Genomic DNA, 14,775 nt, shown 5'->3' with positions numbered 1-14,775 from the left:
CTTATGTCTGCTGTGAAGCTCCGCCCACATTCAGGACCGGCGCACAGAATTCCTCCACGACAAAAATGTAGGGCGTTGTTAAAACTTCTCGTCACCTAAACAAGAAGCTAACCATGAGAAAAAAATTATAACCTCTAGAATTTTGATACCTGGCTTGTTTAATAAAGTCAAATGTTAAAAAGTTGATTTCGTTCACTTTTGTGACTGGCTAGCGGAGTAATACAGTACGCCGCGGACGGTGGCCCAGTGTTAACAACTGCTGTTTTTTTTAAGTTGTATCCTAGTATAGATCACGTACTCCAGCCACTGATGGCCAAATAGGCTTCCGTAGTAGCCACTGATCTCCACTAGGTGGCTGGATGCCGCATTCCCGTTTTCCGAAGTGGGCGCAAGTGAAGCCACCGCACGTTCGGTTGCATGTCGTGGAAGTTTGATATCTGCTGTGTATTTCAATGCAGAAAGTCGCGTCTTTCGCCTTTCCATTCTCAATTTTTCGCGTTGTTTTCGTGTAACGTCTACTGTAATATCAAAGGAATAAGCAAGCTCAACGCGAGACATGTGTGCATTGTTTGGGGAACCCTGTAATTTCAGTGAAACTGAAGAAAACAGGCACGCAGGTCTCACCATGTCGCGCAAAGGGCTACGTGCATTAAACACTATTTTCTGATCTGGTTCTTTTCTTCCGAGCGTAATTAGGGGAAGTAGTGGAATGACGATGAGTCTAGGTCATCTTAAAAATAAATTTTCGTGTTTCAAAGAAAAGGCAATGGTGCGGAAATCCTAAAACTCGAACTTCAGCTGTTTCAGTTTCGGGCTGGTGGCGGACGATGCCTCTTTGCATCGACGGCAGGTGATGTTTATCGCTTTAGTGTGTCCTTTACCTTCCAGACATGCTTTTAATCTAACTCAATAGCACAGCAACGTTTCACCTACACAGCACGAGAGAAACGACTGTCGAGAAAGACGAATGCAGCAGCGCATCTGACAAGCGCAGTTTGAAGTGAACAGTGCCAAGCATCGCACGAATAACAACCCATTCAGGCATAATTTGCCACAGCACGAAACAGTACTTGATACGCTTCGTCGAAAAAGCAGTACCATATATCTTGGACGCGCTAATGTGAACCAGCAGATTACCGGCGGCACATCACCAGATCGTGGCCTCGCCTTCGCCCCGGTCCGGTCTAAACATAATTCGATAAAATGGTGCACTGCAAAGTCAGCTGCTTAATGAAGGTTTCCACCCATTTTTTCTTAACTTTATTCCTCATTTATGGTATAACTTTGGCTTAGAGCGCGACAACGTACATCACAACAAAGAGCAGAGTTGGCGACGCTAGCGCAACGGGACGACACAGAGCTGAGCAGACGAGGTTCCGTACGTACTGTGTGTAGCGACGTTCTGTCGTCTGCTAGTGTCGTCCCATAGCGATGCAATTTTTGAAACGTTTTTCCCGAGGACTTTGCTGCTCTCCTCATGCATTTGGCGGCGCAACAGGTACGCATTGTCATGAAATGAAAAAGGACGAGAATGTCGAAAAGACAAAATGCTAAGTGGAAAACGAGAGCTGAAACTGAAAAACCGTGCTGAGGTCCGATTTCGTGCACTGCCAAAGGCTGACTTCCAGGACATGCCGCACAACTTCTGGTGGCTTCCCTTTCGGGCATAGAATTTCTTACTATTAATAGTAAGAAACTCTATGCTTTCGGGCGCCCGATGCGGCATCCAGCCCCCTAGTGGAGATCAGTGGTAGTAGCCGAAATGTAGCTAAAACCGAAACCGAAAAAAATTTCACCAGCAAAAAGTATGTAGAAGCTTTGTTTTTTGTGAATTAGTTATTTGTTTCAAATGAAATATTTTTCGGAAGGGTATATCTTCATACTAGCTTTTTGTTTGCCGTCATGACCTCTTCGATGCCACCACTGATGCCAGGCGCGGCATTTTTTTGGTTTGTTTTTCGCCTCAAGCCATGCACCACGTGGGAGGGCAGTAAGGCAGGCAAGTAAAATCACGTTAAGGCAAATGCGGGGCTCATCACAAATGCAGTTTTCTTTTTTTTAAGCGAAAAAAATCCAGAGAAAGAATAACAGAAATAGCACCGAACAATAAACTCGCTCTACATGCATTCAAAAATTTTGCTGGACGCAGCAAAACAAGCGAAAAACTACAATAATTATTGTAGTCTTTCGCTTGTTTGAAATTTAAAATTCAAGAAAAATGTATATATATTTTCGTAGATAGAAGAAAAAGGCTATAGAAGGATCTTAGCCGATTTGGAAGTGGACGACAACCGTGATTGCATCCTTTCCGGCCACCAGGGCAGTTGGTTGGCGGCAATAAAAGTTTTAGTTCAGTGCTCTGTGTTGAGTATCTTCTTCTCTGTACCGTTTGTCGTACTGTACATTGTTATGGGTCACTTGGCAGTGGAATCGTTCCACTCTTGTTGAAGCTTAACCGGCTCAAAAATTTTCTTAACCGGGTTAAAACCGTTTCAAAAGCCTCCATTTCTGGCCAGGCGAAACTTCACGTGGAGGAACGTTAATAACACTCTCTCATTGGACAATCTATTTCGCACGCCATTTAATATAGTGAAGAGACCTGGCTGAACACTCGTTCCACGGTAGCGTTTGATACGGGTAGCGATAAACAGCGCCAGTTCTGACATCAGTGGAAACGTCAGCTTACCGGCAACATTTTTTTTCCAGTTCTCACGTTTCCCCAGAATTCATTTATGATCCGGGTTTCCTTTGCCAGATCGTCAGCTTTCGTTCGGAGCAGGCGACACGCAGATTCTAGAGCAGAAACTGATTAATTTGGTCGCTATAAAAGCATGTACCGAAGGCGTCTAACTTTGTAATGAGCTATAAATAAGCACAAAATCGAAGAAGTACGGATTTCATGTTTTTCGGTTTGAGAATCTGCAGGTCGCTCAGCATGCATGCTACAGATATGCAGGAACTAAGCCACTTCAGCGCACTTTCGCTAGCGATAATAAACTTGCGGTTCCTTTCCAACATACAACCTTAAGAGATTTGCTTAAGGAAGACTTCTTGAGGCACTCAGAGAAAGAACTCTCATGCCTCATATCCTGACATGTCACATGTTCTGCTCCCATTCTGCGTTGCAATATATGGCTCTGCGTAGCCAGGCATTCCAATTAACTCTTGCAATACGTTTCCACAAAATAAATGAACTCATATATAGGCTATAGCCTGAAAGGTTGTGTCCTAGCTCGGACTGAAAGGGCATGTTCAAGCTCTAATTCATGAAAGGCTGGGTATCAAAATTTGAAAAAAGTAAATTTTGCTGATATGGACATTTCGCCTAATACTCTTGAATCAGCAGTCTCTACTTTTCATTGCTTCAAAGTGGGTTCGAGCGCCGTCCATTGATTTATGATTGATCCCAAGGCATTGCGCAATGCTGAACCACCTTGTCGCACAGCTTATTCGGCCGGACATCGCCTTGGTCGCGCACGTTTCGCGCTACTTTTGCTGCGTTTTCTGGGGAATATATGTGAACCAAGTGCAATTTTCGCGAACAAATTAGCCAGTATGGGTGGGTAACAAATCGAACGCCTCGATTACAGGCTAACTGAATGAGATTACACTTTACAGACACAGATCGTGCATTCTAGCTGTGCCGTAGTTCATTTTTATCTCAATGCTGTTCTGCTGCCAACACATGACACATGTTCTGTCTCTCCCGGGGCCATAGTGTTTCTTAATATTAAGTATTAATAAGGAACTATATGGTCGGGGCCCACAGATATTTCACTTGAGGCTTGCTGTCCGCTAACACGATTGGGAAAATAGCTCTTCCGCATTTGTACCCAAGGCGGAGAAAGGCTGCAACAAAATCACACAAAATATTCTTTAGAGGGCAGATTGAAATCACTATTTCTATTTTTGTTTTATATGCCGGCAACAGAAAAACAGTTACCCGAAAATAGGCAAACAGCCAAATGGAAAATTTGGAAGCGAACTCGGACAAAATATGCGACGCAGACCAGATCGTCATGAAATTACATTTTTTCTAACAGCCCTGGCGCACAATACATGGAAACATGTACTCAGACTATAACTAAAAAATAAAAAAAGCATTAGAAGCTACCTTATAAACGTTCTCAATAAATTATACTAATTTTTAAAGCAAGGTTTTCAGTGCACCAAACTGTATTGCAATTCAAATGGGTTAAACGTGGTTACATCGTTATATGCCGGAGCAGAGTGGAAGAGTAAAGATGTAACACCAGTTATTTCTGCTCCAAAAGAAGGTATACATTATCATTCGCGTGACTACAGTGAACTAGAATATTTGGCGCGAACGTGGTCACGGTCATGGTAAGGCATAGCAGAGAAGTGGCCCGGGGAGCAGACTTCCCGTGAGGCATTTACAACAGCAATCCGCTTGCTAAACGGCGGCGCTACAAACGCTCACTCCTGAACTTATTAGCAAAGTCAAACAACATAAAAATATATATTTTACGTTAGAAAGTTAATGAATAGACGTTCATCTGGGCCAGAAAATGCGTACGTATTCACAGAAAAATGTAAAAACTAAACTGTTCCTTGCGAGGCGTGATGTTTAGCGTTGGCGATCGCAGCGCCGCCGTTGCTGGTGTTTCGCGGAGACGTGCGCCTGCTGCACTATTCATTTCAGTGAATACAAAAACAGCAATCTCTCTGTCAGCACATTTTTTTGCCTTCGTGCTTGGTCTAGCGTTTCTAGATTTGTTGCTCGAGCAATAGAACATGTATGTCCTTGTGCGCTACGCTGGAGAAGATAGGAGTTATATTCTTCAACACACGGACGTGCGGGATTTTGTTCCGCACGACATTGAAGACTATGACCCCAAGAAAGTCTACGATATTTTTTGGGCGGGAGACTCGAGTACCTGCGGAGGGTACCATGACGGGAAAATCATCCATATGACAGGTAGGTGCTTTTTTTCTCTGAGTTTTGGAGTTGTTTTGTAGCGCCTGTATATTCATAATGTGCACTGGAAACCGCAGATACGGAAGAAGAAATGGAGCAGTGGAGGAAGCGCAAGGAAGCACGCAAATGCGCTCGCAAGACGGACATACCTCCGAGGAAAAAGGTGCGAATAGCAATCGCTTTCAAGCGAATTTTCTGTAGCCTGTGGTGCTTGGTCATCAGAAACCCCGCCACCAGCAACTTGCATGCATCCTCGCCGCGCCGGCCGCGTTTAAGTGGAGGTGAAATGCATGGAACCCGTCGTGGTGGCTCGGTGGGTAGGGAGCTCGGCAGCTAATCCGGAGTACCCGAGTTCGAACCCGACCGCGGCGGCCGCGTTTCGATGGCGGCGAAATGCAGAATACTGCCGTGGGGTGTGCGATGTCAGTGCACGTTGAAGATCCCCAGGTGGTCGAAATATTCCGAGCCCTCCACTACGGCACCTCTTTCTTTCTTCTCTTAGTATCTCCTTTATCCTTTCCCGTACGGCGCGGTTCAGGTGTCGGCCATGTATGAGACAAATACTGCACCATTCACTTTCCCCCAAATCGAATTTTCAATGCATGACTCCTTTGTACTGTGCAATGTCAGTGCAAGTTAAAGAACTCCATGTGCTCGAAATCAGTCGGGAGCCCTCCATCCTCGTTGCATATGTGAACATGATGTTAGCAAATTTTACGCTAAAACAAATGATGTCCAGAAAGTGCGAGTTCCTATGTATCGCATGCAGAGTGGAATGTGAACGTCTGCATGAGCTGAGAGAAGTTCGCCCGTGGTAAAAATAGGAACAGGCTGTGTGTTCACATGTGTGCATTGCATGGCAGTAGTTCACCATTCCAGTCATAGTGGTTTAGCAAGGTTGTTTTCAAAGTGCTGCTTTCAAGATAGCGTGTGCTGCTAATTGTGGGATAATTTGTTTCATGTCAGTAGTGATTACCTATGACCGGTGCAAGTAACTAGCGATTTTTGTATTATTTCTCGCCTTTGTCAGCACAGTTTCAGACAAGGATGAAATGTTTTCAGTGAGGCTTGCTGTTGGGGCATGCGAAATGATTATTTGCAAAAAAAATGCACGGCTGACAATAAATACTGTCATTGTTCTTATAGTGATTTGTCAATGGGTTATGCCACGAAAAACTTCATGTCTTGAATATCTACAGGAACTGTAGCACTGTCTTCAGTGCTATCAAGTTGAGCACATAAGGTGATGGCGATTTGAGTGTTGCTTCTAGGTGTGAAGAAAGTGGGCCGTTCATTGGAGTGTTTCCTTTTTTTCTTTTAAATTACAAATTGAGAGTACCCAAATCAAATTTTACATTTTCAACAACGGCACGAGATGTCATAAAAAGTTTGCAGTCGAAGTTATTACACAGAAGTGAAAAAATTGGCGGTGGTTTAGATTTGGTTAAACCAGGAGTGACGCGATAGCTACAGCTGGCTCAGTAGAACTTGGTCATGTTACCAACCACGTGATCAGCCACGGCGCTGCCATGCTGAAGGCTCGAAATGCTACCGTAATGTAGCTGTCGCTACAAAACTGAGTCATATTTGGTAACATCTATATTCCATTACTCACAATTCGAACTGTATTTAATACCTCGTATAAATTCAGGTGGCTTTTCCGGCATTGTTGAAACTGGTGTAGCAGAGGAGAAAAAGGAAAAAACTTATTTTGGGCTCGGAAATTTTGGATGCGGATGGATGGAGCCCTTTGTTCAGGGCACCTGTGGCTGCTGCAGCGATCCTGGCATGGTCGTTCAGTTTTCGCTGCTCTTTCAGGCTCTTGATGGACAGCACTTCCTCCCATTGCTCTATTATAGAATTCTGTATTTTGGAAGTGCCACTTAAATTTTGGGAGCCTAGCGTAGTATGATATAAGGCCTCACGGGCGTAGCTATAGATCCTGTTGCATAGTCCTCCTGGACATTTAGAGAAGTCTAGAATGGTTATTATGGCCTGCCTATTGGGGATTGGCCTGTTGACATTAGGTACAGCTGTGTCAACAACTCTCAGGAGTAAAATTTGAAATGTATCCGGTTTGGTAAGCCGACCTTTACTTGCACTGAGTGCAGTGACATTTTAAGTTTTTTTCAGTTTGTTGAAGTGGCAGTCATGCAAGTGGTGTCTTGCTATAACTGAGTCATTGTTTCCTGCTGAAATGCTGTAAATAAATTTGCCAGTGACATAGGTGAGCTTGCATTTGTTATTGTGTAACTTGATTTGCATTCTGATTTTCTTGTTGTAGGCAAGACTAGAGGAGCAGGCGAAAGGAGTGGCTAAGAAAAATGCTGAGAGGGAATTGCTCAGTAGTCGAGTAGGAAACTCTCCTGAGGAGTCCAAGGTGGCCCACCTTGAGTCACTAGTGCGGGACCTAAAGGCAGAGCTGGAGAGATGCAAGGAAGTGATTGGAGATAAGGAGAAAGAAATGAAAAATCTTAGAACCCTCAATGAAAGCCTCCAGAAGGCACTGTGTGCAAACATTCTGCAAAATGGTATGTAAACAATCATACTCTACAGCTTCTTCCATGTGCAGGCCGTTGTGAAAGCTACTCTACTTCGGTGAAGTCGAGTTAGACTTGCTGCTAGCCTTGTTGGTGCATTTTTGGGATAAAGTTAGCACTGCTTAAGAAGGGCGTTCGAAAGAAGTACAGGATATGGTTTTACTAACAGGTGATTTGTGGGCAAAAAAAAATAAGGCTGCAGAATGAAGTCTTGCAGACACATCAAACTGGGAAGACGAAAAGGAGCATATGAGAACATTCCATTTGCTTCAGTAGAAGTCGTGAAATACTAAACAGATTTCTGTACAAGACTGACACAGCATTGTTTTGCCAAAAGTGCATTTTTTGTCACATAGTGCATTTCCTTTAGTTCTCGGGTTACATGGTTACGGTCTCCTTCGGCCATTTGTTCAGACTTTACCTTGGGATGGCAGTCATGACTCAGTAGTATTCTTGATAATTCATGATCATGTAACCATTTGTTTAGGCACAGCCCTGGATGACCAGCATAATAATACCATAATGTACCATTGGGCTAGTTTCTGTCATGAGAGCTTATGTAAACATTTTATGAATGAAGGCAAAACAAAAGTAAGGGCAACTCTAGTGCATAGACTAGCATCTAGTACAAGGGGGGTCAGAAAATCTTTGCCCCTATTTTGTATCAAGCAAAATACGGCACATACAGGTAATTACAAATATATGTACTGTTCTACCTACCTTGCACTATTTCTCCGCCCAGTCTCCACACCACTCCAGACATTTGTCTAACCGAAGCACTGAATTTAAGATGCCCTTGTGGTAGCATTTGTCCGGCTGACTGTCGAACCACTGTCTGACTTCTGCCTTGACTTCATCGTTGCACGTGAATCACTGTCCTGCCAGGGACATCTTCAGCGGACCGAGCATGTGAAAATCACTAGGGTCCAGATTTATGGTGGGTGGTCAAGACTTTCCAAGTGAAATGACCAGAGCTTGTCGGCGGTTCTGATTGCCACATGTGGCCTTGCATTGTTTTGGAGGATAACCGCATTCTTCACATCAAGAATTCTTGAGCATTTCCGCCCGATAACAGCCAGCAGATGGCGGGCTGTTCCAAGAAAAGTTCACCGATGAGAATGAATATGTTTACTCCACATTTACAGCAGTCATTCGGATAAAAAAAAATAAAAGATTTTCTGATTCCCCCTCATACGTTATTTTCATGCTTGCATACGCTCTTATAATTATCATTCTGCAAGCAACATAATAATAAAATGTTAGCAGTACTGCGTAGGCACGGTGAGGTGAAAAACCACATTTGAAATTCATCAGTGTCACGTCAGTACTGTTATATGGGGATGACTCCTGAGTTTCAGGTGGCTCTTGAAGTTATGGTCAGCTGTGCATAGTTTGTTCTCGCATGTATTGGATGTGTACAATGTTTGATATTGTGCATTTCCTACAATTGACTTGTTGGTTACATATTTTATGTAGTGCTTGTAATTTAGGTAGAAGTTTTAATCTAGCATAAATTCATTCTGCTTGATGTACGTACTCTTTATCCAGCGTGCAAGTTTTTGGTTTTTTCTTTAGATCATTCACAGAATGAAAATGTGAGTGCCGCGATTGACAAGGTTTTCTGGGAAGGAGACAGTGCTACTCAGGCTGTCAACTCTGCAAGTAAGCATACATGCATGTTACCTCAGGCAAGCTTTAGCCTTCAATTCCTCTTGTAGTTCATTTGCATATTGCAAATCATGATTCCATGGAATTTGTATCCAGCGAAAATAATTTTGTGACCACATTTTTTTGGAACAAGCATCCAGTAGGTGATTGTTCAGTGGTGGTCAGAGTGAAAATGGACATTTTTCAAAACAATGTTTGTTTTTTTGATGGTTCTGTCTGATATACCCAATGTAGGGCTGCACTGCTGAGCATTCAAGTGCTGCTTGTAACGGCTTGTTCGTAGTCAATCTGGCACTGTGCTTGCATAAATGTAGGAGAGTAATGTATCTTTAAATACCATTCACTGATGATCTAGTCCTGTCTTTGATACCACAGGAAACAATGTCTTCATCCCTGTACCCTCTTCTTCTAGTGCACAGTCATTCCCTCGGCACCATTGCTCCAGTATTGCCACTTGATGTGGCCTCGCCACTTGCCGCACCGCCTGTTGCCCCTCCGCGGGCTGATGTTGCCCCTCCGCGGGCTGATGTCGCCCCTCCGCGGGCTGATGTCGCCCCTCCGCGGGCTGATGTCGCCCCTCCTCGGGCTGATGTCACCCCTGCTGTGCCACCAGCTCGGCCAATGTCAAAAGGTATTTATTTTGGCTGCTCTGGTGTACAGCGAGCTTGCGTGCTTGGTGACTCTTCAGTGTTCTCCCAACAAAAACAGCCATTCCACGTCCCTTCAGCAGAGGCAGGCCTTGAGAGGACGCAGTGTATTTGCTTTCCATGAGGTCGACTTCTTTTTTTGTTTTTTTTGCAGCTCCTCGCAAGGCAGCCCAAGACCTTGACCTGACTGTTGGCACCACAAATGAGACTGGGGAGGTGAGCAGTACCGGGACGCTTGAACAATAATGATGGGCATATGCTACTGATGATAGCATATCTTCTGCACTGATTACGAATCTGCAATCTGTACATGACCGGTAATGTGATGTAACTAATGACATGGGAGTTTTTGCTCTTTTTTTTGCTTTGTAACTTGGCTTTTGTTTCTTAAAATTATGTGCTGGACCGATTGAATATTGATAGCAAATAATCATCAAAAAGTGCAGCTGCATACACCAAGGCGAATTGTGGTTCTCTGTTTTGAAAAAAGATTTTTCAGAATATCAGGCATGCCTTTTGTGCCACAGACAACTGTATGTCAGCTTCCCTGACTAAACCAGGCATCAAGCACTTTGAACCAAGGCTGGCATTTGCATTAGCATCTGCCATCTGGAGTGCACGAATGTTGGCACAAAAACATGCAGTTAAGAGGGTTCACCAGTGACAGTGTCCACAGGAAATACATGGGAAATTTCAGAAGCTGTAGCGCATGTAAAAATGGGTCGATCATCATGGGGTCTGTGGCAGCGTGTTCTTCTTTAGTGCATGGAGGAAATGTGGACAGATATTATTTTTTAAGTTTCTTTTTTTACAAATGAGAGGTAAATATTCAGAAAAATTGCAATTTTTGATATGTCTGTTTTCATGTCATCTCGTGAAAAAACAGCCAAGATGAGACTTTCATCCGCAATATTTCCTCCCTTTTTCTTTATTTATTGTCAAGCTGCAATTATAATCCATATCGAGCTTAGAGTTTGCGCTTTACAGGCTCTGTATGTTGTGTATGCATTTTCTGCGGGGATTTGCAATTCGTGCCAAACTTAACTAGCGGACGTGGCTTCATCTGGCGTCAGAATATTTTGCCGCTACTACATTCTACCACCAACCTCTTGGCTGTCTGTGTTCGTGCGCGCAGGTTTTTACTCAGAACTTCAATGGACTTGAGCTCTCTTTCCTTTTTTCTTTCTTGGGCTGTATTCGGAAGGGTTTTCTACTTTTTTTTGCTCGAGCTTGTGGTGCAAGGGGCCAAAACACAGGAAGGGGGCTCCCTATTCAGGACATGTGGAAGAACAGCTTTGTTCCTTGCCCAGCGCAGGGCGCAGTAACCCAGGGGGCAATACAAGTAAAGAATGCAGCTGCAAATATTCCTCATAGGTGGCCCTTGAGCCGATAGCGGCACTTACGTGAACCCAACAGGGCCTGGTTGTCAAGTTGTCGGGCCGAAAACCGGTACTGGGTTCATGTAAACGCGTGCTGTGAAATATGAGCCTTATAAAATTGTTATCATGAGTTCGTGCTGTAAAGACGCACTGATAATTTGTTGCGATGGAGTAATGGCAACGTAACGTGCCATACTTTTTTTGGTAACGGTAACGCGTTACCTTTTTGTAGCTAACGTAGGGCGGTAATGCGTTCCTTTTTTTAGCGTAACAAGTGACATATTTGGTTACTTTGTTTTGGTAACGCCTACAACGCCTTCGTAACGCCTTTGGTTGCCTGTAAAGCAGCTTTGCTCTCACTTGAATCGGCCACTTTGTGCAGGCTGCGGTTCTGTAATTGCAGAGTGCTTGTCTCTTTTATTTAGTACGTGCTCATGCAGCCACATGCCTATGAGTTTGCATAGTCAGCATGCAAAGTGTGATGCAAGAGCATGGTCTCTCATTTTTTCGGCTCAGTAAAAAGCATATATACGCTGAAAATTAGTTGAGTAGCTCCACATGCAATCACCGTCATATCTCATTTGGCTCATTCAAGAAAGCAATTAAGCCCCCTTTCTGCTCAGGAAAAAATTTTATTAGTGTTCCCAAGGGTTAGTCTCGCTGTGTTTGAAATTTTGCCTCAGTGCCCCTTAATCATCGCAAACTTAGCTGCAAAGAAAATGCAAGGTTTCACTGAAGTTAGAATTGCTACACATATATGCTGTGAAGAAATAGAGACACAAAATTTTTAACTCCATATTTGTTTTTTTAGATGGTGTGTAGGACGTCAGTAAAAATGGTGACCATGTGGAGCTTGCCCACATGCAGTAAATCATTATTTGTTGAATTTGTCTCCCATTCCTCCCTTTAGGGGAGTTTCTTGCTTCATATTTGAGCTCATCTCAATTATAGTGCCATGCTGAAGGGAATTCAGAGAAGCTTGGAAAGCTTCCTCTTATCTATATAGAAATCCCTATGAACGATTTTGGTTCCTGTACCACCATCACACGGACAATTGCAATCTTGATGAGTTGATTGGGATCAAATTGAGTGCTGATCCGGTGCTATGGCCTATTCAATTGCGCCCGACCATGCTCAATCCTGCGCTGCTTCTCAAACCGCAATTTTAACCATCTTTTAGCGCGCTTACCTTTCCGCACAGGAAACAATTAAGTTAAAACCTAAACCGGAGTGCACAGAAATATGTGGTTCAAAAGCTCTAAAATCTAAAAATATTGCAACGAATACTGTGAATGAAGACAGACTGAATGAATTGTCTAGGCAGAATGTGTTTTCTGGGCACTTCTGCTTCGTGTCCTGTGCAGGCTCTGTGCTGTTGGCCTCTGCGCCGTGCCTGAGGTGCACTAATAAATCATCTGTTTTTTTTCAGGTACACGTTGGTCATGGCCACTACATTGACCCAGGGACGTGGGAGCGGCTGTTAACAGCAAACAATGATTCGGCTTTCTGTAAGCAGCTAGCAGTCCGCTTGTGAGGCAACACAGTATTGTCGGAGAGGAGCGTGACGGGGACGCTTTCGAACAATGCCATTTCTAAAGGTGCGACGAAAGTATTCCCTCCGCTCTCCCCTGCCAAGGTAGCTTCAATGGCAGGTGAGTGGGAAACAATTGGTTATTGCTTGGTTAATAACATTTTCTAAAAGCTGCAATGTTTCGTGCTCATGCATTTTTTCTCTAACATATTTGTATCGTACAGAAAAGCCTCGTTAATGTTATGTAACTGGGACTGCAGAAAAGATTCGAAATAACGAAATTTGAATTATTCACATTGTACTGAAGATCAGTTATCTAGAATTGCTACCCGTGACTAGAAGTTATACTTTTAAGTTTTTATTTTGTGAGACTGCCGGGCTTTGCAGAAACCTCGGAATTCATTGCAGAGACTGCCCCTCAAAAACTTGTGCGCCTGTTTGGCAGACGTAAATCACTGACTAATCATGAAAGAGCAGTTAGTCCGCGACATAATCAAGACAGCGAGGCTGCACGATTATTGTGTCAGCACGCCGTCTGTTGAGTTAACAAATAAAAAATTTGACACGTTAAAATGTGACTACAAACCTCAATGATTACAAATCTTAGGTTGTCATTTTAAAAGGCTTGAATGATATGGTTCTGGCACGTGTTTTGAAGCTGTGAAGAAGTTATCAGAAGCAGTGTTTCTTTGAAGTAAAAATGAGTTGTAAGTTGGCGCTTGTCTCTTGTCCCGTTGTTCTGCGCTGTTCCGTCACATATCAGTAACCAGCACGCCCAAGCTGCTGTCCTGGCTTTTCTCTGATCTGCCGCATATTCTTTTTGTGCCATGTCTCTGCAGACTCTTTCTGGCATTTTTTGAAGCTTAAAGGCTGCCTTGGTGATGAGATGCTAAAACGCCACGAGCGCCTACCTCGTTACTTGGCTCAAAATTGCTCGGACTTACGCCGCTAATCGAGTAAGTGAGCTGACAATTTTCTTTCATCATCATCATTAGACTTATTACATCCACTGCAGGGCAAAGAGCTCTCCCATATCTCCGTTAACCTTGTCGTCTGCCAGCTGTCGTGTGCCCACCTCACTTTCTGCCGCACCCTGCTACACTTGCCTTCTCTTGGAATCCATTCCATTAATCTTAAGAACCATCGGTTATCTTGCCTTCACCCATTTCGTCCTCTTGATTTTAACTAGGACATCATTAAACGGAAGCTGAAAGGGGTTTCGAATCGCACGAAACGCTGTGGTTGGGAAGAAAGGAACTTGAAAATCATGTGTGTAGATTTTTTCCCGATTCTATCCGCAAAGGGAGCTGCAATCGCTTCGCAAAACCCGCCAGTGGCACGCCCTCGTCGCTTCCGGAAGCGCGGGGTGGGGGGGGGCGGGTACGGCAGAGAAGGCGAACTGGCGTAAGTGACGCTATTCACGGAGAGTCAGCCGGCTGTCCGGCTGCGCTTGCTTCGCTGCGGCCCGCGGTTTGGCGAACCACAGACTACCGTAATCTTCTGCCAGTGCCGTTTACTTTCTCTCGTTCGGACTTTCCGTGTAATGCTTGAAGCCTGTGTATTAACCAGTTTTGACATGGTACTTCTTTCGAACAGCGCTCAGCACACATCGTGGTAGAATCCGTCGGTTCTCCCCAAGCCTCCTCCACGTTAACCTGACAATCTAGTGGTACGCAGCATGCCGAAACTGCCTGCACAAAATATGTGCATCAATATTTCTCTTTTTGTTATATTAATTTCTTACCTGTATGTAAACTCATTGCCTTTTCCAGCTGGTTCACATCCATGTTGAGCTAAGGCCACTTCCAGCATTGTCTTTCAGGCACACAGTCTTGAACTCTTTTGAGCTCATTACGCACTGTGTGCCTTTTGGCTTTTTCCTGATTGCTTGCACTTGATGGCAGCACAAGCAATTCTCTTAATCCTTCAACAGTGCACAGCACATGCCGCTGCACCTAACTGAACAATAAAAACCGATTATTTAAGCCTAGCATACTTGAGCAAAGCAAACATTTGCATTCATGAGCGCTTGGTAATGGCTGACGATTGAATATGGCACCAGAATTCATGA

At 44.0% G+C, this 14,775-nt stretch overlaps 1 protein-coding gene across 1 annotated transcript; it reads left to right on the top strand.

The window, feature by feature from the left end:
• Window positions 1–9,092: 9,092 nt before the first annotated feature.
• On the top strand, window positions 9,093–12,753 carry LOC144103914 (uncharacterized). Its single transcript, XM_077636639.1, has 4 exons — window positions 9,093–9,141; window positions 9,560–9,778; window positions 9,949–10,010; window positions 12,603–12,753. Coding segments are annotated over exons 1-4 (387 nt in total). The 5' UTR covers window positions 9,093–9,140; the 3' UTR covers window positions 12,708–12,753.
• Window positions 12,754–14,775: the final 2,022 nt, after the last annotated feature.

Source organism: Amblyomma americanum, chromosome 1, assembly GCF_052857255.1.
Source record: "Amblyomma americanum isolate KBUSLIRL-KWMA chromosome 1, ASM5285725v1, whole genome shotgun sequence".
NCBI lineage: Eukaryota > Metazoa > Arthropoda > Arachnida > Ixodida > Ixodidae > Amblyomma > Amblyomma americanum.
The sequence above is the reverse complement of the archived record's forward strand: the minus strand, read 5'-3'. Positions and strand labels throughout refer to the sequence as shown.